We start from the raw sequence: 25,429 nt of genomic DNA on the forward strand, positions 1-25,429 counted from the left end.
CGGTCCAAATATCGACCGTACTGGCCGGTACTGTAACGGCCTATATTTCGGCATGTACTGGCCGGTATTTCTGCCTTTAATTTTTTCTTCTTTTTTTCATTTTTTTAAACTACAAGCTCATTTTTTTACCCACAATTCAGACTAGACTATTTATAATTTATATATATATATATATGTATTTATATATAATTTATTCGTGTATAGACTATTATTTTAGAATATAATTTTTATATATTTATATAAATAATTTATTTATATATCGACTATCCTGAAATGGTATACGAAACGGTACCAATATCAAAATATTTCATTCTAGTGTCTTGACCGATACGACGTCCGATACGGTATTCAAAACTTTGCTCCAAACCCCTAGCTAAAACTTTGGTCTCTCACCAACTCAAGCCTCATCATCGATCCGTCACAAAGACCGCTATTGGAGCTTTCGAACATCGCCTTGCTCTCTCTCGTTGGGTCTTTCGGTAAGTCTCTTCGGGCCTTTCGTATGGATTTGGAGACTTCTAGGGGAAGTGTTTGCAAATGTTGGTGTTATTGGCTTTGATTTTTTCCATCAATTTTGGCCTCATGATTATTTCCATTGGTTCGTATGGATTTGGCGATTTTTTGTTGTGAAAAATGCTTAGCTGAAAATTTGTTTAGAGGGAGGTTTTGTGCAAATTTGTGTGTTTGTTTGCTTTCAATAATAGTAAGCAATTTGGTTTCTGAAACACATCGAAAAATTTTAGAACTTTAGATTGGGTTTTGTGACCCATTAATTCTGTTCTAGCCAAGCAACGACAAGCTTATATCATTTACCGGAACTTAAGCATGTTACTCAAGCTGCATCAATAAATTGTTTTTGTTCATTTCACTAGGCTTTTGCTGAAAGACTACAGAAACGTAAAGGGGAAAAAGGAACAGTTTTTAATAATGTATTTCACTAATTTCACAGCTTGAGGTACTCTGTGGATTGATTATGTCACAGTAGACGTGGTGAAGTAGAAATGAACTACCAAGAAAAGCAAAAAAATGAATTTGCAGGGCCAAGTGATGGGCACCAACATGGATCCAGTCTTAAAGATTCTTTGCAAATTCTAGATGAGCCAATTATAAGATCAAGAGCTAAAAAGATCGAGGAAGTAATGCAATGATTAGTGAAATCCACTTGGGACGAGTCTAGCAAGAGCTGAATATTCAAGATGGGCTTGAGATAAGGAGATCCAGTGATCATTCACGTGATACAAGCTATGAAAGAGTGCAACATAAATTAGGACCTATTATTATGATTATATGATTAAAGGTCTTGGACTTGTTTATTTTATTAAAGGGGCTTATTTTATTAGTTATAGGAATTAGTCTATAATAATTGGGCTTGAAGATATTTGGCCCACATATGTCTTATTTCTTATGAACTAGACTTTTTGGAAAGACATTGTATTTTGGCTAAGGGCTAATTTGGAAAGTTACATTTTAGGAACTAGGGTTTCAAGAGGTTACTGTAACGTTACTGTAGCCGCGGCACTGTTCATCCAGGGACATTTTGGGTAAAAGTGGCTTTATTTTGGTTAAGGTTTTAATTAGGTTATAGTTTAAATACTTTTTGTTACCTCATGTTAAGAAATTTATAAAATTTGATGAATTTATTCATTGTGAGTTGAGTTTATCTCCTCTTGTTCTTGAATGAACTTTTGAACTTATCAAAGGCAAATCATAACTTTTGTAGTGTTCCTCTTTGTTTTTGCATATAATTGGAATGATTATTTTGGTGTAAGGAAGATTTTAGATGTGTTTCATGAACATTTGTAGGAGTATTGTTTGCCATTCATTGAGTTTACAAATAATTGGAGTGTTCATACTACTACTCAATTTTCACAATTTGGAATTGTTTATAGACTTAATCCATTTATTCCTTTAGATTTAATACGTTTACCAGTTGATGACAGGAGTAGTTTGGATGGATTTTTCCAAATCCTTAAACAGATTAATGATAATGCATATCAAGTGGGTCTTCCAGGTAAGTATCATGTTTCTACTATTTTCAATGTTGCTAACATTTTTTTCGTTTGATCAAGGTGGAGATTCGAGGTCGAATCATTTTGAGGAGAGTGGGAATGATGGGCACCAACATGGACCCAGTCTTAAATATCATTTGCAAGTTCCGGATGAGTCAATTATAAGATTAATAGCTAAGAAGATCAAGGAAGCAATGCAAGAATTGGTACAATCCACTTAGGACGAGTCTAACAATAGCTGAATATTCAATATGAGCTTGAGAGAATGAGATCCAGTAATCATCCACGTGATACAAGTTATGGAAGAGTGCAACAAAAATTAAGGTCTATTATTATGATTATGTGATTGAAATCCTTGAACTTGTTTATTTTATTAAACGGTCTTATTTTATTAGTTATAGGAATTAGTCTAGAATAATTGGGCTTGAGGATACTTGACCCACATATGTCTTATTTCTTATAAACTAGTGTTTTTGGAAAGACCTTATATTTTGGCCAATGGCTAATTTGAAAAATTACATTTTAGGAATTAGGGTTTCAAGAGGTTACTGTAGTGTTACTGTAGCCGCGACACTGTTCATCTAGGGGCTTTTTGGGTAAAAGAGACTTTATTTTGGCTAAAGTTTTAATTAGGTTATAGTTTAATTACTGTTTGTTGCCTCATGTTAAGAAATTTATGGAATTTGATGAATTTATTTACTGTGAGTTGAGTTTATCTCCTTTTGTTCTTGAATGAACTTTTGAACTTATCAAAGGCAAATCACAACTTTTATGACGTTCCTCCTTATAATCTGGGTTCTTGAGACAGGTTATTCAACGGGTCTAGATTTTAACATAATCTAGGTTCTTGAAACGAGTTCTCATCGGGTCTAAATTCTTCATCCATTGACTTGATTTTGGCTTTCTTGGGTGAGTTTTCAAATTGATTGTGGGTTCAAGGAATTCCATTCTTACGGGTTCATATCACCAAGTACATGAGCAATCACGAGGTATATTAGTAAATGAAGGAGACGGGCCTTGTTTATCTACACAAATAAAATGAGATGATACGAGAGAAAAGTTAAAAGTTGAATAAAATGTTATTATAATATAATTTTTATTTTGTGATTTGAAAAAGTTGAATTGTTTATTGTATTTTGTGTAGGAATTTAGAAAAATCATAATAATTAGATGAGATAAAATAATTTGTAAAAATAAACGAGACCTAACTCTTAAGACTCGTTTGAATAATGAGATGAGATGGTTTTATATGAGTTAAATAAAATATTGTTATAATATTAGTTTTTAATATTATTATTATTTTGAGATTTGAAAAAGTTGAATTGTTTATTATATTTTGTATGAAAGTTTAGAAAAGTCGTAATGATGAGATGAAATGAGATTGATTGAAAGTATTTTGTATCCAATCGACACCTTAATAAGCATCACATTCTGAAACACTCAAAACCTGAAATTATAAGCATAAATATGAGTTTGCAGTATAATTCTAATGTTATAGCTCTAAACTGATTTGACAAAGTTATACCATGTTCATACTTTTTCTTGCCACTCAAAAGTGTAGGTCACCACACATTTGCATTTGGACAATGATATAGCAATCAGTAACATAACACTTTCTTTAGCTTCACATCTGGAAATGATAATGCTTTAAGAGCCCACACGTACAAAAAGTTCTCACACTGCAATCTGGTTCTTGGAGTCCTTTCTGTTTTTCCACGATGACAAGAAAGAAAAAACACAACATGTGTTTGCAATTAACTTATTTAATAGACACAATTAGTTTATTATGTTTTCAACATTTTCTTTTTTTATATAATCAATAAGAGAATTTTATTCTAAGTAAACAGGTGTAATGACCCGGTCCATTATTCCAAGGACAATTTTATTAGGCTTAATTAAGTTTAATGAGCCATTGTAGGTGAGCCCACAAGCTATAATTTATTGAAATTAAATGTGAATAGTTTTATCTTTGAATTGTTTTATATTACTATATAAATTTTATTATTGTTGTTGTTATTATTATTCTTCGTAATTGTTAATAGGATCATGTAGTCTTCCACGTTCTCCCTTTCCTCTTGCATGTTGATTGTAATTTGTAATCGACATAAGCCGAATCCTCAATTACTTATATTTTTTTCCTTGGAAAATGCTAGTTTTTCCACTCATTCTTCCCGTTCAAAGTTACCGCTGTGACTTTTTATTTTTATTTTTTATTTTTTTTACTTAATGATTAAGTAAATATTTTCTAATAATATTATGATTTTTTTAAAAATATTAAAAAATATTAAAAAATACATAAAAAAATTAAAAAAAAATCACAAAACATTAGCGGGAGAGCTCCCAGCGGTGGGAGTAGCACCGTCCTTTTTCCCTTCTCTCACAACATTCCTCCCTCAGCCTTCGGCTCATCGAAACCGTAACCCACTTTCAAATTCCAACCACCATGAAACACAGCACTTGCTCCACTATGTCAACCCCAAACTGCAAGCCTACACACACGTGTATATCTACTCTATTATAATAAGTGGCTATCTAACTGTGAATAGTAACTTTTGTTATTTTTTCGTTAAATTTTCTTGTTTTTCTGTTAAGTCTGTTATGTCCTGTTTTATCAAAGGTCCTTAAGACTCTTGACCATTTGACGTGTAGCTCCCTTATAGAATTTAAATGAAAGATCATATTTTACCAAAAGGTCCTTAATAGCATCGCAATGCACATGAATTGACGTATCTTTTTCATGTCCTTTTTGTTCTGACAGTATACTCTTCCTTTCTTTTTGTTTTAATTTTTTTAAATAAAAATTTAATAATTTTTATTATTATATAGAGAGTAAATAGATAATTCAATATGGATGCAGATCAATACTCATACTTTACTGAAGTTTAGATTTTTTTTTAATCTTGATTTTTTATTTTTCTTTAACCTTGTATTTTCTTTTCCCAAACAAATAAGCTATTGACTTTTTTACTTTTTTTTTTTTATTTAAATCATTATGTCATGATGTGCACCCCGGGGCTTACGCACCTGGGACCGTTCCTCTGTGTGTGTGTGTGTGGTCCCTCCGTTGCACGTCTAGCATGCAATAAACCTCCCAAAACTATAACAACCCACAGAGAATCACTGTCGCACGGAACAAGTAAAAGAGCATGTCTTTGTTTTATACTCGCGAAATAGAGCACACCTATACCACGAAAAGCTGCACCGAACGCCACCTAGTGAGACCCCGACACCACTGTTAAGATGCCACCCAGCTCAACCCAAGAAGGTCGGTCTTTTACACAACCAGCGACATCGATTATTTGCACGTAAACCACAAGGAAAACCAAACCCAAACCGCAAGAAGAACCACCCCAAGTGTTCGATCCCATGCACGATCGCCCCCACGATGCACTCCTCCACCGCGAACGGTCCACAAGCAGACGTTTCCCGACCAGTGAGAGCCACCACAAGCCACCCTCAGTCCCTCACAGCAAACAAAAGCCAACGTCACCCATCACACCGATGGACCACGGAGAAGGGCCCAAATGCGGGAACCTGAGATACCCACAACTCATCTTGCCGGAAACCACCCAAAAAGCTATAGAAATTGTTGGACGATTCATTACAGTTAGCCTCACGCCACCTCGGTAAGCTCTATCGATCTCACTTTCTCCTTTTTCGTTGCATCATAGTGAGGCACCACCAAAACAATTTTCTTTTCTTTTTTTCTCTCTCTCTCTCAGTGCTCTGTCGCCAGGATCACCACCGTCCACCTCACCCAGCTCCGTCATGTCTCCTTTTCTCTCGGTGAGTTTTCGAGTTCCCCTGTCGCACGGTGCTTCCCTCTCCCATAAGCCATTGTCTCCATTCTTTGATTGTTTTGGTTTTCAGCCCTTCCCAAAAAGTGAATGCAAGTTTTCCATTATTATCAAAATATCCTTAAAACTCTGGTTAAGTTGGTATGTAACCTTATGTGAAGAACCCTTTTGGTTAAATTACGCCAATGCCTTAGTTGTAAGGCATGGTAGATTGCTTTACACTTAATTTCCACGTCGGATTGGGCTAAAACTTTGAAGTTAGGATTAATTTTAAATTAAATAAGTATCTTAGCCCATAAATTCTAATTTTACAGAATATATTTAAGGGACTGAATTATATTATTAAGTATTACATTATGATTTAATAGTCTACAAGAATTTTAATATTTAGTATTAATAAGTCTATTTTATGAATTAAATTTTTCTACTGTTATTTTATAAAATTAGATAAAAATATATATTTAAAGATATTTGATATATTAGATATTACATTAGTATTTAAATTTAAGCAATAAATCGTAAGTGTTTAATTTTATTTTGAATGCTTTAATATGATTAAGTCTAATTTATTAAATGAAATTCTATTGTTTACTTTGATAGATTTTGTTATAATTACGTTATTAAGTTGTGAATTGATAATAAAGAAATATGTTAATGATATTTAAATGATATTATTATTTATTACATTTCTTGTAAAATCAAATAATTATGTTAATTATAAAGAAGTAAACCTACTTAAGAATTTATGACTTATTTTATTAGAATTTAAAAATAGTCAAAGTATTCTACTAAATTATAATATGTTATTAGTATTATACTAAATGACTATAACTAATACTAATATAACTAATACTAATAGTCTAATATAAACTATAGTTATACTTATACTAATACAGTTGTACTAAATCACTAAAACTAATATTAATATATTAATATATAGCTATACTAATAGTCTAATATTAATACTATTATATTGTCTAATATATTATATAGCTATACCAATATATAACTAATGCTAATAGTCTAATATACACTATAGTTATACTAATATATAACTAATACTAATCACTATAACTAAATCACCATAGTCAATTAAATGTATTACAAATAAGTATCAATTATTTTTATCAATTTCCCAAACCATCAAAAAATAATAATAATAATATTATCATTTAAAAAAAAAGAACCACATTGAAAATTTGAAACCAATAGGAAACGACGCCGTTTTCTAGTCTCCAAGCCTTCGTTAGACCGTTTCCTCTTGATTCTCAAATAAACCCCAAAGGCTCACTCTCTCTCCTCAAGTCTCTCTGCAAACGACGCCCGTCTCTCAGGCTCTCTGCCTCACTGAGTCACTCTCTCGTCTCTCGTCTCTCTGCCTCACTCTCTCATCTCTATCTCTCTGCCCCCTCACCGACCGTCGCACATAACTTAGCTGCAGGATCGCAGCCTACCGCACACAGACCCTCGGCCTCACCTCACTCTCTCTGTCTTCGATTCCTCACGGACTCACGGTAATTTGTTTTTGTGTTTTTTAAATTATTTTGAAATCTAGTAGAACCGTAGATGGTATATGCTTTATTAGGATTTTTTAATCCGAAATTTAGGATTTTTGTGATTATGTTTGTGATTGTGTGTGTTGTTAGGGTTTTATGATTGAGTTTATAACTTTAAGAAAATAGAATCATTGCATCTGGGATAAATGCATCTGGTTTATATATATATTGTCAATATGTAGTAAATTACAATTAAATGGCATCCAATTGACAAATATTTCAAACATGGTACATGATCACTTCCTGATTATTTAGCAGTGTCCAGGAAATTATTATATTGATTGAACTACATTGTAACATTTTTCATAATAATCATTGTCTGTATAAATAGAATCATTTTCTAAGTTTGAATAGGTAACAAGAACTGAAACATCTTTAAATGTGGCTCAAAATTATCAAAATCAATTAAGAGTCATATAATAATTTGCATGCACCAATAGATGACAAACTGTCAAACTTACATTTTGAAAAAATAGAAAACCGGACCGGAAACTGGAAGTATCGGTTTATGAGGGTAACCGGTACATACTAGTTCGGTCCTAAATTTTGTCTAAAACTAGACCGAACCGGTTATACTCCTAGTGTTTACCTTGCTGAGGAAGTGGATGGAGTCTTTCATGTGTTTTAATAAAACGACAACGTATAGACTTTTAATAAAGAGAAATGATATTAGCAGTCGTGGAGTGCACATGCGTCGTGCAATCTCTTTGAAAAAAGTGAGTAAATACGAGAACCAAATAAAAGAAAATTAATTTTTTTAATAGTGGATCCTACTCTTTTTCAAAATTATTGCACAGTATTTGTGTACTTTACGAGTGTACGTAACATTACTCGTTAATAAAACAACTCGTTTTTAGTCAGGCGTGGACTTCATACAGAATTTTTAAAATTAAAAAAATAAAAAAAAGACCAAACTAGTTGCAAAGTCAAAATTAAAAATTAAAAATAAATACCAAATATATTTAGCCCTATTTAAATAGTAAAAGTATTTTATCTTATTTCATCTCATCATTATAATTTTTTTAAATTTTTATATAAAATATGATAAACAATTTAATTTTTTAAATTTTAAAATAATAATAATATTAAAAAATAATATTATAATAATATTTTATTTAATTTTAACTTTCATTTAAAACTATTTCCACTCATCACACTGTCAAAGGGCTTAACCGCATTTTCGACGATGCTTTACGGGGTATTGTGCGCTTGAAATCTTCGAACCACTCTTCGTCGGAGTCAGCCGCCAGCCAGTGTTTAACTCCGAAGTCGACCCTAGTACTCTCTCTCTTTCTCTCTCATTGATGTTTTTTTGCCTAGAAAATGCCGGAAAAGAAAAGACGTTGATGTCTTTAATCTAAAAAAATTGTCAATTTGCTTCTCTACTCATCTGATCCTAATGCATCTATAGTTTGCTCCGAGATTTTTGCTCTTTTATTAAGTTTATTTATTTTTGAGAGATGAATGCAATGTAAGAATTCAAGACTTGAAGTTGTGTTTTTCCCTTCTTTTCCTTTTTGATAAGTAAAATAATTTTTTTTGATAAGTAAAATGATGAAATTTCCCTTCTTTTCCTTTGCTTCCGCATCGACCAAACTGCGGGTTTAAGTTTTTAGCTTTTTGTTTAAAATTTTATCTTATTATTTTCAAGTTCTCCTTCAAAGTATATGCAAATTAGGGTCTCTATCTTTGAAGGTAATATCCTGAGAAATTTGGATTTGATTAGCTCCAGAATTTTTTGAATTTTTTCGCTTGTTTATCAGTTAGGGTTTATCTCGTTAATTACTTGAAGAAAAACCCAATTGAAGCATTACTGTTTTCTATATTCGTTTGTTTATTACCTCTTGTATTGAGACTAACAATTGTGCTTTTCGTCCAAATTAAGGCCTCCTCTATCTTTGGCGAGCTTGAAAGTTTTTTACATTCAATTTGATTACTCTACTGCGGTTGTGAAGCAAGATGAGGCTATCTAGATTTAGATGCATGAAACATGATATCTCATAGAATTTGAATTTAAAGCAAGCCAAATCCCATTCTGCCCGTACTATAGGCAACGGCTTTAGCCTAGGGTATCTGAAGCTCTCATTCCCAATTCTTCCCTGTTCACTTTCTTGCCGCCGAAATTGAGAACGGACGACATCGCGCCTGTCAACCACAACTGAGCAAGAAACACTGCTGAAGCCTTGTAGATGCCGCCCAAGCTGGTAGATTTGTACCTCCCTCGTCTATTCATCTCCAACTCCTCCATCTCTCTATGTAAACGCTGTCACAGCCATGTAAACGCCTCCTCGACCTTGTCTATTCGACTCCATCTCCTCTAAATGAATCTCTAAATCGCTCACCCTTAATCGACATTGTTGGGGCATTTTTCAGACTTTATTTTTTGAATAATCATTTATACAAGCTTAGTTATAGATCTGGTTGTGTTTGATTTCGTTTCTAGTAGGATTTGATTTGGTTGGCTTGGAGGAGCACAAAGTTTTGTTCTTAAAGGTAGGGACAAATTTAGTCTCCTCTGTCCTGGATTAGCTGCATTTCTGTGTGTTCCCACAACCTCAAAGCTTCGATCTTTGCTGACATCAAAATAGACTCTTTCAATCTTCAACCTTGCCTTTCATCAACCTTGTCTCTCAAACTTGAATCTTGGTGGTGAATACCAGGGGCCTGGTTGGTCTTCATCATTTGTAAAAGTTATCTCCTACAAACTGTAAAGAATTGGCAGTTGTTCTAAAGCCTGGTCATTCTCCACGGTGTCCACGCCAATAGGTGTGGTAGTGTGCAAAAATTAGGAGCTTGTGTCTAGAAAAACTCAGAAGTTTTTAGCGGGTTTTTCAGCCTTTCAGACATGTTTCCTCTAGGTATTTGGCATCATTTATTCCTGCCATTACAAAATAAATTGTGTATCTTCATTGTGTCACTTGTTGCCCAGAAAAATTAGGAAAACTTGTATCTGAAATAATTTTGATATCAAGTCCTGAAGTCAGAATCCTTTATGATAAATTTTTGTGAAGCTGTGTGTTGATAAGGACATAATTTCCTAGCCAAAGATTGTCTTATACTCTTCCTGGAGGTTTATCTCGTGTAACAACCAACAACCTATTTATAGCTTACTTTTTCATATTCTTGCCAAGATTCCTCACTTTGTGGAAAGTTCTACCAAAATTCTGTAGTCTTACCTATGCAGCTGTCAACAGAAGAGAAGCTAGTTTATGGTTGTAGTTGTTTATTATGCTCCATATACATGTTAACAACTTTTTTTACTAAGATTATAAGTCAAAATATCCAATTATAGGATCCATGTGCCACAAAGTATAAATATAAGTGACTTAAAGCTATGATGCTCTGAGACCTCCTCAGAGATGTTGTGGCTGTGTCACACACCTTTAGGAACTGACACCTGTATGGCAAAGATCTGATGCATGCTGGACACATTCCATGTGTGTTAAGAACAAAATTTACTTTTTATTATCTAAAGAGGCATGAATAAGTGGGTTGGAGTTATAAGTACTTGATATTCTGATCTTACTTGTAAAAAAAAAGTACTTGATATTCTGAAAATGTTTAACAATTCCTAGCTTTTGTGGAGAATGTACACACACACACACAGAGTAGAGCACACTCCTCTAGGTAACCTGCTTTTTACAAGGGTAAAAACATGCTGATATAGGCTACTCTTCTTGTTTGTTTAATCAGATGTGAAAGTCAAGGACAACATGAGGGTCAGCTAGTACTTCCGCCATCTGTTAAAAGAGAAATTCTTTATTGTAGGGATCATATTCTCCTTGATTTTAGTTCCACCTCAAACATCCAACTCAAGCCAAGATAGAATCCTTTTTTATCATCTAGAGCTTTGGTGAAGCGGTTAGTCTTTTATTTGAGTTGTTTGCTTGATCTTTTATGTTGACTTATAACCTCAAATCTGTTAAGAGTGATTGAATTTAGAAACTATATGTTTTTAAGCTGTCAATGTTATAGCGATTCCTCATGTCTTATGTGGTGCATATGGCTTGAAAGGAACGATAGGAGCTTTGAAGATAGGAAGCGCTTTTTGGATGAACTTAGAAATCTCTTCTTGCACACTTTATTTCTTTGGTTTTCTGCTATTGTACTAAATCGAACTAGTGTTCATGATTTTCTTGTATCTTTTTCTGGTTCCTAGAATGTAAAACTAGGTGTTTTCTTTTGTATACACTGTGTACTTGGGCAAAGCCTATTTCATTCGATTTAATAACATTTATATTACCTATATAAAAAATTCTCTTTTAGATCGTAACAGCAGCATTGCTTTAAACAAGCTACTGAAATTATCTGATATCTGTGTTTATCTGATAAGCAGTGTGATTGAAGGGTTACTATAAATGACATGATTGTCTTGTTCGAATCCTAGTACAATTTTTCTGTTTGAAAAAGGCCAAAGGGCAACTTCTTAGCTGCCTTGGTTACATTTATCTTTCTCCCAATCAGGCTTTCTTTTCAGATTGCCTTTATTGACATGCATTTTTCTTACTGAGAATGGTTCTTATAAATAACAAAAATTAGATAGCATCTTATGGTCCTCTTTTGGTCTGTGGTCTGGCAGAGTACCTTGGGAAAGTTGATGGCAGGCAAAGCCGCAAAATCTGTTGTGAAGGCAATTGGGGACTACCAGTACCCGTGGCGGGAGAAATTGGCAAAATACAAGGGTGAGCTATCCAAGGGTGTATGGGGTTACTGGGAACTGGGGGCCTGGAAGCCCCTTGGCATCAGTGCTCGTCATAGAGCTAGACTACGCAAGGAGGTCCTCCTTGCAGGGGAAGATTGGCCATATGATCCGGAGAGGAAAGAGATGAGAACCAAGAGGAAAGGGCACAAATGTGATAGAATTGCTGCGGAAAAACGAGAAAACACTGCCAAGCTGATGCAGGAGATGCCACAAATGTTGCTGGATTACAAGAAACGCAGGTGGGAAAAGAAGATGAAGGAAGAAGACAAGAACAAGTGAACGGTTCTCTCTCTTGCCCAGAAAAAAAAAAAAGAAAAAAGAAAAATAATGGTTCTCTCTCAATCTTTTCTTTTCGAGTAACATGGTTCTTCATGGTTAGCTCTTTATTACAGTTCCATAGACTTGGCTTATAAACTTTGTTTTCATGCACGTACTTGCAAAGTATTTCCTGGAGAAATTTCTTGTGCGGTGGAGTGCACTTTTCAGTTTCCTCCCCTCATTTCATCAGCTATTTTCGGAGCAGAAATGTATAATTTAATCACCAAATGCTGATTCACTAAGCAATTTGTAATGAGCTTTGCTACTCATCATAGACACACACTACACTACATTTATTTAAAAAAAAAAATTTTAAATTTTTTTAGTTTTATTCTTTTTAAACTAATTGATTTATTCTATTCATCATTAATACATTATACATATGATAAAAGAAAAAAAAATTAAAAAAATTATGTGTGGTAAGTAGTGTGGTGGGAGGATGGTGAATAGAATTTTTCATTTATAATTAAACTTTTATTTACCGCTACCAAGCAAGATGGCCTTTTCACCTTTTGATGAACCGCTTAATACGGGTCCATTTTTTTCTTCATGTATAGGGGTGTGAAATATACTTGGATATGACAGAGACGGTTCAATTAATATTTTTAGGAATAAAAAATTTATTTATTATCTCAATTCTTATTATCCTTTTATAATATGGTATTAGATGATAGGTTTATAAGTGAAATATAATAAATAGTTTCTAATAATCAATGAAAGGGTTTTGTAATGTTCTGTTATGGAGTATTCAATGGACAATAAGCTGATGCTCTGGATTACAAAGGAATGAAGGCAACATTGTAATGGGCCAAATATTGAATTCTATGGATCAATATGTCTACTCTCTGTTGATTTCTCAGCAAAGCAGAACATAAAAGTACATACCTCGGATGAATCCGTTTCATACAGATGAAAACAACAGTAGAAGCGTAGAAGAATGAACTAAAAGAAATTCTTTAGCCAAACCAATGAAGAGAAGAGAAAAAGAAAAAAAAGGTAAAGCTTTTCTAGATTATTCTCGGATAACTGAAAGTAGACTATATTTTTTTTTTCAGCAATAGAGGGAGTGAGTCTCTTTTGTTAGTTATGATGTAGTCGCCGAATGAACATGGAACTAAAGACCAAAGAGAGAGAGAAATGAGTGGGCAGTAGTGGTGTTCTATTGTTGACGAAGAGGAGACCCACGAAGATAACTAAAATGCTCTCTTGAAGTTTATCTACCCACATCGAGAGACCCCTCCATTTGAAGACGAAGAGCATGCACTTGTCGTCTATAATTTTTTTTCTTTAAGATGCCTAGCTTTTTTCTTCTATTTTCGTCTGTTTTCCGTTTTCTTTTCTTAGGCTGATGTGGCAGGCGTCTCTTCCACCGTTGCAACTCTCGATTGTACGTAGAAGAATTGTTAAAAAAAAATTGGTTGTTTAGAAAGTTCGGGTACAAACCGGATACCGGGTTTCAAAAATCTAGATTCGTCTAGATCATAATCCAGATTAATTCAGGCAGATACTCAGGTTGCATTACACACTTGGGTTTAGGTCGGAGATGTCCGTACTCAGGTGAACAATCCTGCATTACACACTTGGGTTTAGGTTGGAGATGTCCGTTCTCAGGTGAACAATCCTACAGGCTACCAACAGCACCTTCCCAATCTATCAACAGTTTTTCATCCCTTATCACTATCTCTATGCTTTGCTATCAATTAGTCGGCCTCTCTACCATATTAAGTTTGACACGTTGTAATGTCATGTACCCATTTATGCTTCAAAATAGCCCTTGATTTTGTTTCACTTCAAGATGTTCTATTACAGGATGTTTAATACTTACATAAATAATTTTAATTACATGACATATGTTTATAGTTCAGGAGTGCATTCAGTTGACAGAGGAGTTTCACTTTCATTTGCTTCCAAAGCCATAGATTCAAGAAATATAAATTAGAGGTAAATGTAATGAAATGAGATTAGATGAGATAGATTGAGACTATATGTGAAACCAAATGATTCTGAGAATCTTATGTCAATGGATTAACAACAATGAAGGAGGAGAAAGTAGCCGTAGGAACTAGTCTTGCTTTAATTGAAGTAGAGACGGATTAATACAATTTTGATTTCTTCTATATTTAAGGGAATACAATGGGATAATAAATCTGTGAATAATAATAAAATGATTTAAATTAAAATATTTGATTAGATTTTGGGAAATGAGAGAAAAAAAGTTAAATAAAAATATTATAAAATTAAAATATTATCAGAATATAATTTTTAGTATTATTTTTGTTTTGAAATTTGAAAAAGTTGTATATTTTTTGTGTTTTGTTTAGAAATTTGAGAAAATTGTAATGATTAGATAAAAAAATTTGAAGATTTGAAATTAAAAAGTGTTTGAGTTTGAGTGATGTTTGTAAAAAAAATTATAAGAAATTTTAAGATAAAATGAGATAAGATGGAATGTGTTCCAAACACAACATTTTCTCCGTTTAAATTTAGAAAGTGTTTTATCTCATCTCATTTTATCATTTTAATTTTTTCAAATTCTCACATAAAATATAATAAATAATTCAACATTTTTCAAATCTTAATTCAACTTTTTCAAATTTTAAAACAATAATAATATTAAAAAATAATATTCTAACAATATTTTTTTTAACTTTAATCTTTCATCTAAAATTATCTCATTTCATCTCATCTCTAAATCCAACTAACCCCTTCTACATAATCTTCTCCTACAGTTGGGACTTTTCTTGCCCCTCCATCGGTCTCTCTTTTGGACTGTCATTCCAAACATTCCTCATTCAACTCCTGATTCTTCAATTACACAAGTCATTGCCTGCTCCCTTGAATCTGGCTCTCTACATTGTCACTTGATCAATAATAGAACACTTCAAGCCAAAACGCTTCTTCAATGAAGTGATCTTAGATATTCTGTAAAAAATAGTGAAAAAATAATAAAAAAATATTGAATAATAATAAAAAATAATAATAAAATAATAAATAATAGTGAAGTGTTCACTACCCAAACGGTGCCAAATTTCTTACTAGAAATTTCTAACCCTCATTGGTAGTAACGAAGTGAGAGGAAAATTATTAGAACAAATGGGTCTATAAACTCGTAGAAACCGATGGTACCATTGACCTTTACAAATTTAGATAAAAGGATTCGAGTAAGATCACTCTTAATAGATTCTTTATCTTATCCTTTAAAATATATTATCAAAACTCACTTTTTCTATTTTACATATTGACTTTTACAATATGTCATATATCAGCTTATCTATTTTTTCTCTATATCATTTAAATATTCTTTTTTTATTTTTTTAAAATATTTCATTTCTACCAATAAATTTACAAAATCCATATATATATTTTTTATATTTACAATTTATTTTTATATACAATGTAAAATAATTCAGTCTTATACACGTAAAACAAAAATATATAAGCCAATAAAAATTTAAAATAAAATAAAATATGAAAAAATTGGTTTAAAAACAATTCCAAGATATTTTTTAGAAGAAAATGAAATATATGTGTTTTAAATGATGAACAATAAAAATAATTTTCTTACATGATAAAAATCAAAGTAAATAAAAATGAGGGAGTAAATGAAATATCAACAATAAAAATTTTTTTTACAAGATGAATAGTACTTGCTACATGTAGCGAGGTACTGCAACTAATTGTATTTTACACAATCGGATGGAGCTTCTTTTTAGAACAATTCTTCAAATTATTTACATTTTTTGTATAATACAAAGGAAAAAGTTACTTTGCCTCGCAATTTTGACTGCTCCATTTGACCGCTGTCAAAATTTTTTTTTTTACTTGGTGATTAAGGAAGTGATTTTAAGTGTATTAGTATATTTTTTTATTTTTTAAAAATATTTAAATGTATTAAAAAATGTAAAAAAAAAGAAAAAAATAATAACGCTGGGCAGTACGCCTAACAATAAGAGTGGGGCAGCAGAGTAGCCCCACTGTAATACAAAAGTCATTGGGAGTGCTCTAAGAAGATGGAGTGGACTACACAAAGTTCAATTCCCATGAATAAAGAGTTTTATAAAAATAAATTTACAAATTGACGTGATTTAATATAGTACGTAAGATCGTAAAATTATTTTTATGATAAAGTAGATATAAATATCACATAGAATTATATTAATTTGTGAGTTTATTTTAACGAATTGACGTTGAACTTCTTCAATCAAATTGCCTCGATTTTCTAAAGCAAGTTTGCGTAATTCTTTTGGTTGATACAAGAGTATTGGGTGAGTGCTTCTTTTCAATTGTATTGCATTCAATGGTACTATAAGCTGTACAAAAGTATACATTGCAGTGGACAAGGAGTTGCTGAGTCCAACAGTTATAAAGATAAAATGATTAGTTGTGCATGATCTGATGATTCTGATTTTTGATCATCACGAGTGGCATTTTTAACGGAGTGATTAATCTTCTTCTTAGGTGTACTAAAAGGCTAAAAGCATTAAAACCGTTGGAGATGGATGTTTCTGTTGATGCTGAACTATGTTGTCTGAATGCCTTTTAACTGATTTGCTAAAGCCGACGATGTCGTTTTATAATATCTACAGTCTATTCTCGAAACGTCACAGTACCCAACCCTTTCTGTAAAATCAGATATTTTCTCAGAAAATCTTTCATCGGCTGCTTCTCTTTAATCCATTTGCATCTTCAAAATTCTACAACCATACATGGTAATAATCCCATATTCTAAAACACACGATTCCACTCCGATTCTCTTAAAACCCTTTCAGAAAATCTCGTTTTTACACCTTTATGAGCCCCAGATTTCTGATTCTATCAGCTTAAAGTATTCCCTCACTTTCCTTCGTTTTCTGAGGGAAAGGAAATTCTCGCGGCGCCATGGCTGCTGCGCTCAGATCCAGACCTTCCAAGGAAACTGCTTCATTCTCGGCCGCCCTGTTCCGCTGCTTCATATTTAACCACGTGCACGCCGGTCGCGTTGCTAGCTCTCATTGCACTCACCGTACCAAGTGGGATGACCTCTATATGAACACCCCCTACCACTTCACTTCCTTTAAACCCGTGTCTTTATGTGGCGAGTTCATCGAAAAGGGTATCCAAGTATCCGACGACAGTCGGAAAATAACTCAGAATTGTAATCTTGATAAGAATTCGAGGGAGAAATTGAGCACTAAGTGTTGTACCGTACTGAGCTCGGATGGGGACACACGGGAGGTGTGGTCCGGGGACGGGATGGTGATACGAACGGGCAATTCGAGCTTGCATGCGGTTCGTGGGAGCGGCGGTGCGAGCCCCGGGTCCGGCGGTGGTAGTTTCGGGTCAAGTTCGAAAGATGGGTGCTGGGGAGGGTCCAATGTGGGGAATAGTTTTCCGACGCCGAAGGAGATCCGTATGGGGCTCGACAAGTTCGTAATCGGGCAGGAGAGGGCCAAGAAGGTGAATTTTGTATACGTTTAGTTGGGTTTGCACGTCAGTTTTAGTTTTTATTATAGAGAGGGCATTGAGTCTATCCCTTTGTTTGTGCTGATAATAATAGTGTATTTATGATTGTTTGTTGACCTTGGATTTGAAGTTATGCTTTTTCCCACTTTTTGGCGTCGTTTGTGTGGACAGCATAAAGATGTATTTTGGAAAAAGTTAAGATGTAATTTACTTGTGACCCATATGGTTCTGTTGTCTATGGTAGCGGCTTTGGTTTCTTATATGCGTATATAGAGGAAAGATATTGTTGGTATGTTTATCCGCTAAATTTGAAATGGAAGGGATTGTTGCTGGATTGTGAAACGTGTTTGATGAGTCACTTATGTTTAAGTTTGATGATTAATATCCTTTGGTCGTGATTGTCTATTCCAGTTAATGTTGTCTTCACGTGCAGAAATGATCTTTTTCACAGTTTTCCCAATCTTGTTGCTTCAATACAGGTGCTTGCTGTGTCGGTTTACAATCACTACCAGAGGATATATTATGAGTCCCTTCAAAAGGGGTTAGTTCAATATAACATTTCCTGTCTGAATATATTGTTCTTCCATTTATTTTCTTCTTGAAGGGAAGTGTATTATTCAAAAAAGGACATAGAGCAGTGTGTTCGCTAAAGATCAATTCATGCATTGTATAGTCTTATATTTGGCCAATGTCAAGAAAATTAAGGTTGTGCAATGAAACTCGGGGGTTTACTGAACAGCCTCATGATTCATACAGTGGGTCATAGGACTTAAGTTTTCTCTAAACTCTACCACTGTTGTGTTTTTAGCCTCTCTTTTCATGTATGTGGTGCCAGAGAACATAAAGATTAATGATTCAGTCACATTTAAGTTAAATGAAAAAGAAACTTAATGTTAACCTATTGCTCAGTCTTATTAAGCATATACAGAACCATGAGGGGTAGCTCAGCTGGTCCGGCCTTGGGTTTGCTCCCCAGTGGTCACTAGTTCGAGTCCCCTTAGGGCCATTGGAGGTTTACTTGGTCGTTAACTTCAGGGCCCCATGGGATTAGTCGAGGTGTGAGCAAGCTGGCCCGGACACCCATGGTTGTCAAAAAAAAATTAAGCATATACAGAGAATCTGCAATGTCAATATCAATGATCTTGTATTGTGTAATAGCTTCATATTGCTACTCTTATGAAAGTTGTTCGTCTATACATTTAGGAAAGCCAAAACACCTGCTTGGTGTCAATACTCCATAGCCAACAAGTATATCATTTCACAATCAATGAAAAGATGTCCTAAGAAAAACAGGTGGATTTGAAGTTGTTTTTAAATCTTTATAAATGTATAGTTTTTTTTTTTATAAGTAATTCTAATATAAATGTATAGTTGTATGCATATTAATATAGTTAGTTAAGTTTTGGCATACATTCATGACATTAATTGATACAATCAATGGAATGATTGAGATGATGTACACCCAATTTCACTCATAAAATTGCCATGGAAGAGTGTGTCAATGTACCCACATACTGGGCTTGTAGAAATTGGTTTCTTGACCTCCCTTTATAGGATTGCTGGTAGGACACCTTTAGATTACCAGGAAAAATAAGCTGGTGTGGGCCATGTTGTGTGCTTTCTGCTGTTCGCTTCAGTTAAACATGGTTGTTAGGTATAGATAATGATATCTAACATGTTGCTAATATTTGGGAAGCTAGGCCGACAGAAGAGTCAAGTGAGAAGGAAGCAGAAATAGTGGATGATGATAGAGTGGAACTTGAGAAGAGTAACATCCTTCTAATGGGACCAACAGGCTCAGGTAATTTAGTGTAACCCATACATTTTAGCAATTTGAAGTATGTAGCTTTAATGTTTCACTAGGTTCAAGAATGTTGGTATTTGTCAGTGTTCTGACCACATAAATAACAGAAGGTTTAGTTGATGTTGTACTACTCACTTGTTCTCCTTAAATATTATTTCAAGGACAGGGAAGACATTACTTGCCAAAACTTTGGCCCGCCTTGTGAATGTTCCTTTTGTTATTGCAGATGCAACTACACTGACTCAGGCAAGTTGATGACATTATTCCTTTTGTTTTGTTGCATTTTGTGGATTCAGATTTTCTTTCTTGGTATGAAGTTTATTTGTTATCTGTTAAAGTCACACTACTGTAGTTGAGTATAAATCTTAATGGGGGTTGATTTTGGTTTGACCATGATCTCCTGTTTTATATGCAGGCAGGATATGTGGGGGAAGACGTAGAGTCTGTATTATACAAACTCCTTACGGTAATCCTTTTTTTTTATTAGTAAGACAAACCTATTTACTTCTAACATATCCCAAAAACTCACAGCCTCCCTTCAGTGGTGTATGTACATGTCACTTGTGAATTGTGCTTTCTACTTGCCATTGGAATATACCAACTGTTTCCTCCTCGACTGTGGGCCATTAGTTTGTGCTGGATGGTTGTCATACCTTATTCACTTGTATGTATCTTAACTTGTATAGTGATTTCCACAGGACATACCAAACTTTTTGCTATTGGAAATACAAATCTTGAGTCAATATTTTAGCCTGTAAATCTCCAAGTTACATTGAAAGGGAGTGGTTCTTATCTCGGTACCGAGTTATATTCTTTATCTGCATTAATCATTTTTTCGGGCCTTCACTTTGTACCTCAGCTCCTAGTCAGTCATTATAATATCCTTGAGTCAAGTAACCCAATCTTCCATGTCATCTTTGGGAACCACTTTTGTTGCTCTCTCATGTGGGTGCATGTTGCAGCTGGACTCTGTGCTATTATATTTAGAAAGTAAAATGTGGGTGCTGCAATAGGAACTATTTTTTAGTACAAGATTTAGTACTATTCTGAGAAATTTTACAGAATAAAACGTGGTACTTAGTAGTGGTTTGTTCTGTAATTCCTCAGGTAATATGTGAAAGGTTCTTGCAATGGAGCCACATCCTTTGTTGCCCTCAAATATAAGCTTGATCTCTATTTGATAAAGTGCTGCTTCACAGCACTTTATGCTTATGAAGGATAAATAATTATAGGTTATTTAATAGTACATTCGTATGTCAGGTTGCTGACTATAATGTGGCAGCTGCCCAGCAGGGCATTGTTTATATTGATGAAGTTGACAAGATCACCAAAAAGGTTCCCCTTTCTTTTCCTGTTCAATTCCCTCTCACTTTTTTTTTTGTTTTTAAACTTCCATACTCTCTTTTTAATGCTTTCTATGTCTTCCAAATTCCACTTTGCAGGCTGAGAGCCTCAATATTAGCAGGGATGTGTCTGGGGAAGGCGTGCAGCAGGCATTACTAAAGATGCTGGAAGGAACGGTAGGTGCAATTTTTAAATGTAAATTGGAGATATGAGTTTATTGACGGTTCCTTGTAAGTTACTCATTGGACATGATGGACATGATGTTTGTATTCTAGAGGCCTTTGTCATAGATGAACATGTAACTAAAATGAATGACCGAATATTTTATTTGGTGGAGTGGGCTTTTACTTATTCACCGTCTGATCTACTAACTTCCATCCATTTTAGGTTGTCAATGTTCCTGAGAAGGGAGCTCGAAAGCACCCTCGAGGTGAAAACATACAGGTACATGCAATGTTACATTCTTTTCGTAGATCAGGTTAAGAACAGTTTGTAATTATACTTGCTGTTATTGTTTCTTTACAGATTGACACGAAGAACATTCTCTTCATCTGTGGAGGTGCCTTTATTGACTTGGAGAAAACAATCTCAGAAAGGTTAGTCAATATAGAGTCTAGTCTTTGCAGTATTAGTCTTTTGGACTTGAAATGAATAGTAATTACTAGTAATTGTTTGGCATCCACTCAAGGCACCAAGATTCTTCTATTGGGTTTGGTGCTCCAGTACGTGCCAACATGAGAGCTGGTGGTGTTACAGATGCTTCTGTTGCATCATCTTTATTGGAGACCGTAAGTGCACTCCTGCCTTCCATTAACAAGTAACAGCTTATAGCCTCTTTCTTATATAAAATATTTCTTAACACGAAACCCTACTTTTTTCAACTAGTTTGTTGTAGCAGTTTTAGATATTGACATTCCATGGAAACTGTTGTTTTTGGCAGGTTGAAAGCAGTGACCTCATTTCTTACGGTTTAATACCTGAATTTGTTGGACGATTTCCCATCCTTGTCAGTTTATCGGCTCTTACTGAAAACCAACTTGTACAGGTGATATATTTTACCTTGTTTGTCTTGTGAAAAGAATTGTGTCTCACAATGGCATTTACTCAAATTTTATGGCATGATAAGGAAGATTGAGAATATACAGATCAAGGAGAGATATTGACACTAGAGAGCTGGACAAACGCACCCGCATTAATAACCATATTACATAGTCATCTCCATGGATAAGTTTAGAGGCATCGGGTCTTATCTTTTATTGCATCTTCTTCTTCTTAACTCCATTGGGTTGTACATGGTGGGAAAGTATTTTTTTATGTGATTGGTCCTTTTAATTATACCTATGGAAATGCGATCATTCTGATATTTTCATAGGCATTTATTGTACACAAATAATGTCATTATTAATCCTGCAATAATGTTTTATAGGTCCTTACAGAACCAAATAATGCCCTTGGGAAACAATACAAAAAGATCTTCCAGATGAATGGCGTAAGTTTTTCATCTGCGGCCCCTCTTTCTTCATTCTTCATTTTGGGCTCTATTCATCCATTTAAAAAGCTCATTTCTTGCATGTTAGCTTATATTAAAAAAAAAAAGTTCATTGCTTACATGTTTGTCCTATCTTTTTTGCTTGTTCACATTAGACTTGCAGAATCCATTGCTCATTCATAGTCTGCAAATGTTATTATTTAGAGCTTCATTAGTATAGATTTTACTCTTTTCAGGTCAAGCTGCATCTAACGGAGAATGCCTTGAGATTAATTGCTAGAAAAGCAATCTCTAAAAACACCGGAGCTCGAGGTTTACGGTCAATATTGGAGGATATATTGATGGATGCCATGTACGAGGTGTGTGAATTTTCTGCTTTACAATTTTTCTCTTGGTGTGAAGTGAATAGATTGCAGTAGCTGTTGCAATTAGGATTTCAACATAATTTTATGGATATACATTATATTCCTCCTTAGATCATTGAAATCATCCCTTTAAATCGTTTTGCAGATTCCCGATGTTAGAACAGGTGATGACATAATAGATGCAGTAGTAATTGATGAAGAGGCTGTAGGATCTGAGGGACGGGGATGTGGAGCAAAGATCCTGTACGGAAAGGGTGCATTTGATCGATATCTTTCACAACAAAAAACAAAGGATTCAGAGGTGCCTACTTTTATGGCAGAATATATATCTTAGCTAAGAGTTTTACATTACACAAATTTGAAGTTTCTAATAAAGCTTTTATTTCCTTGCTTTTCAGACCGCTGTGGAGGGGTCTGATGGAGAACCGGAAGTGGAAATAGAGACTACTCCTATTGTTGTCAGCATGTAATCTTTGGTGAACTTTATTTAGAGTAATGCTATATACATGTGTTGAGTGTGTAAGCGCCGTGCAGTCGCTTCGAAAAAGAGTGAGGTTCACTATTAAAAAATTAACTTTTTTTCATATAGATTCCGTATTTATTCACTTTTTTCAAAATGATTGCATGTCGCTTGCACACTCACGACTACAACTATCATTTCTCCTTTATTTATATCATTATCTTTTGTACATAATAAGTTATGAATTTATTTAACATTTATATAATAAACAAGCAATTGTGCTCCGAATGACTGACAGACAGACAGACACTACTCTTCCAATGGTCTGCAGTGCTTGATTCAATTGTATGCCGTTCACCTCCTCCGTCAAAGAGAAATGCTACTCTTTTATCTTAAATTTTGTTATTACCAATCATATGAGCAGAATCTCTCTCGTGGCTTTTTATTTGAGTGATTTACCTATAAAGCTATTTAACCGGTAAAAGTGATCGATTAAATTTTTAATTTCTTTTTTCACTTAATGATTAAGGAAATGAATATTAGTGAATTGATATATTTTTATATTTTTTAAAAATATTTAAAACGGTGTAAAAATGATTAAAATAAAAAATGAAAAAGAATAAAAAAAATGCATTTGTACTAATCGGTACACTTCATTCGGTTAAATATCGGTCCCAGTAGCACCGCCTATTACTTTGTATCAAATTGAGCATTAGAAAATGCTACTTTGTATCAAATTGAGCATCATTACTTGCTGCATTAGTGTGTGTGTATATATATATATATATATATATATATATATATATATATATATAAATATATGATGTTTGATGATTGTAAAAGGCATTTGACACCTAAATCGTGGATTAAAAGTTAATATTGTAGAGACCGACCATTTAATTATTCCTGGATTGCCATGTGTCTGTCTGTTGTAGTGTAACAACAAAATTGTGTTCCAGTTCCTTTGTTGCATTCGTTTTGACTATTTCCTCTTTTATCTACACAACAAATTCGACAATTTTATAGTTCAGTTTGTTTGTTTTTTTTTTTTTTTTTAATTATACTGAAAGCAATGGTAATAATGGACGTAGATTTGAACTCTCCAACCAGAATTCTCCTTTAACTTCATGTTCAATCAAAGGGTACTGTACACTGCTAAATGCTGCCCCAAGTGATTTCTTCATTCTTACTCATAAATTGATGTCGTTTTATGTGATTCTTTAAATCTACTTTATGATAAAAATAATTTTACAATCTGACATATCAAATCAAACTACGTTACTTTGTATGTTTATTTTTGAGTAATTTCTTTGTGATTGATGTATTTCAGTTTAGATACAGATGTGAGATGAAATCATCTCATTTCATTTAATTTCAACTAATAATATCATTATTATTTATAAATTATCTCAATTAACTCATCTCATCTCACCATCCAAACGGACGCATAACTCCAAATTGAGAAAGAACCTATCTGAGGTCATGTGTTCTGTATATAAATGAGCAATGATTCAGTAGCAATATCCAATAAATATATAGAAAAGAGTAATCATGAAAGAAATAACGTTTTAACACAATCTTTTTCACTTAAAGTCGGGGAAACAAAAAGAAAAAAGAAAAAAGAAAAAAGAAAAAGAAAAAGAAATTGTAAAATGTGAAGTCTCGCTGTTGGTGGTCAGGTGGTGTTGATCAGATGCTGTCCTCTCCATCATTGGTCCATCTGTAACCACTTTTTTGTTTTCTTACAACTCCTGTTAGGATCAAACATAAACAAATAAGTACATAAAACTTTAGTGTGTTAACCCATCATCATGTCTTTCCAGAAAGACAAGCAAAAACATCATAAAAATTAAAAATAAAAATTAAAAATTTTCAAATCCTTTAGGAATATCTAATAAATAGTTTCATAACATTAACTACATTGGTTAGGAAATATATGTACATCAAAATGGTCATAGAAATATGTGTGTTTATATATATATATATATATATATATATATATATATATATAGTAACTACTTTAATGTTCCACTAATATATCATTTTGTTGATTTAATAGTATATAATAACTTGAAATCTTTAACAATAAATTATCCAAGGACTGCTAAACCTCTATATCAAGTCAATGAAAGTATAGTTTCTA

At 33.6% G+C, this 25,429-nt stretch overlaps 2 protein-coding genes and 1 long non-coding RNA gene across 9 annotated transcripts; 2 read left to right on the forward strand and 1 right to left on the reverse strand.

Moving 5' to 3' along the window:
* The first annotated feature begins 336 nt into the window (after window positions 1-336).
* LOC121256923 lies at window positions 337-12,667 on the forward strand. Of its 6 annotated transcripts, none has more exons than XM_041157729.1 (3): window positions 337-477; window positions 9,478-9,638; window positions 11,942-12,667. In XM_041157729.1, exons 2-3 carry the CDS (start codon window positions 9,552-9,554, stop codon window positions 12,341-12,343), a joined length of 489 nt encoding a protein of 162 aa, XP_041013663.1. In that variant the 5' UTR covers window positions 337-477; window positions 9,478-9,551; the 3' UTR covers window positions 12,344-12,667. The 6 variants fall into 6 exon arrangements, with proteins under 6 accessions (XP_041013663.1, XP_041013664.1, XP_041013666.1 ...); XM_041157730.1 differs by having other exon boundaries at window positions 9,478-9,566; XM_041157731.1 differs by lacking the exon at window positions 337-477 and adding an exon at window positions 7,286-7,303 and having other exon boundaries at window positions 9,478-9,566.
* LOC121256925 lies at window positions 4,527-18,930 on the reverse strand. Its single transcript, XR_005939132.1, has 3 exons — window positions 18,751-18,930; window positions 4,766-4,781; window positions 4,527-4,537 (listed from the first exon to the last, which is right to left on the reverse strand). It is a non-coding gene; the product is annotated as an uncharacterized LOC121256925 (long non-coding RNA).
* LOC121256920 (CLP protease regulatory subunit CLPX1, mitochondrial) lies at window positions 16,961-23,587 on the forward strand. Of its 2 annotated transcripts, none has more exons than XM_041157715.1 (15): window positions 16,961-17,818; window positions 18,304-18,365; window positions 19,525-19,625; window positions 19,795-19,874; window positions 20,044-20,094; window positions 20,889-20,963; window positions 21,071-21,148; window positions 21,360-21,416; window positions 21,498-21,568; window positions 21,661-21,760; window positions 21,913-22,017; window positions 22,399-22,461; window positions 22,698-22,820; window positions 22,972-23,127; window positions 23,225-23,587. In XM_041157715.1, the coding sequence occupies exons 1-15, from the start codon at window positions 17,261-17,263 to the stop codon at window positions 23,294-23,296; spliced, it is 1,752 nt and encodes a 583-aa protein (XP_041013649.1). In that variant the 5' UTR covers window positions 16,961-17,260; the 3' UTR covers window positions 23,297-23,587. The 2 variants fall into 2 exon arrangements, with proteins under 2 accessions (XP_041013649.1, XP_041013650.1); XM_041157716.1 differs by having other exon boundaries at window positions 17,697-17,818; window positions 18,276-18,365.
* Window positions 23,588-25,429: the final 1,842 nt, after the last annotated feature.

Source organism: Juglans microcarpa x Juglans regia, chromosome 3S, assembly GCF_004785595.1.
Source record: "Juglans microcarpa x Juglans regia isolate MS1-56 chromosome 3S, Jm3101_v1.0, whole genome shotgun sequence".
Classification (NCBI taxonomy): Eukaryota; Viridiplantae; Streptophyta; class Magnoliopsida; order Fagales; family Juglandaceae; genus Juglans; species Juglans microcarpa x Juglans regia.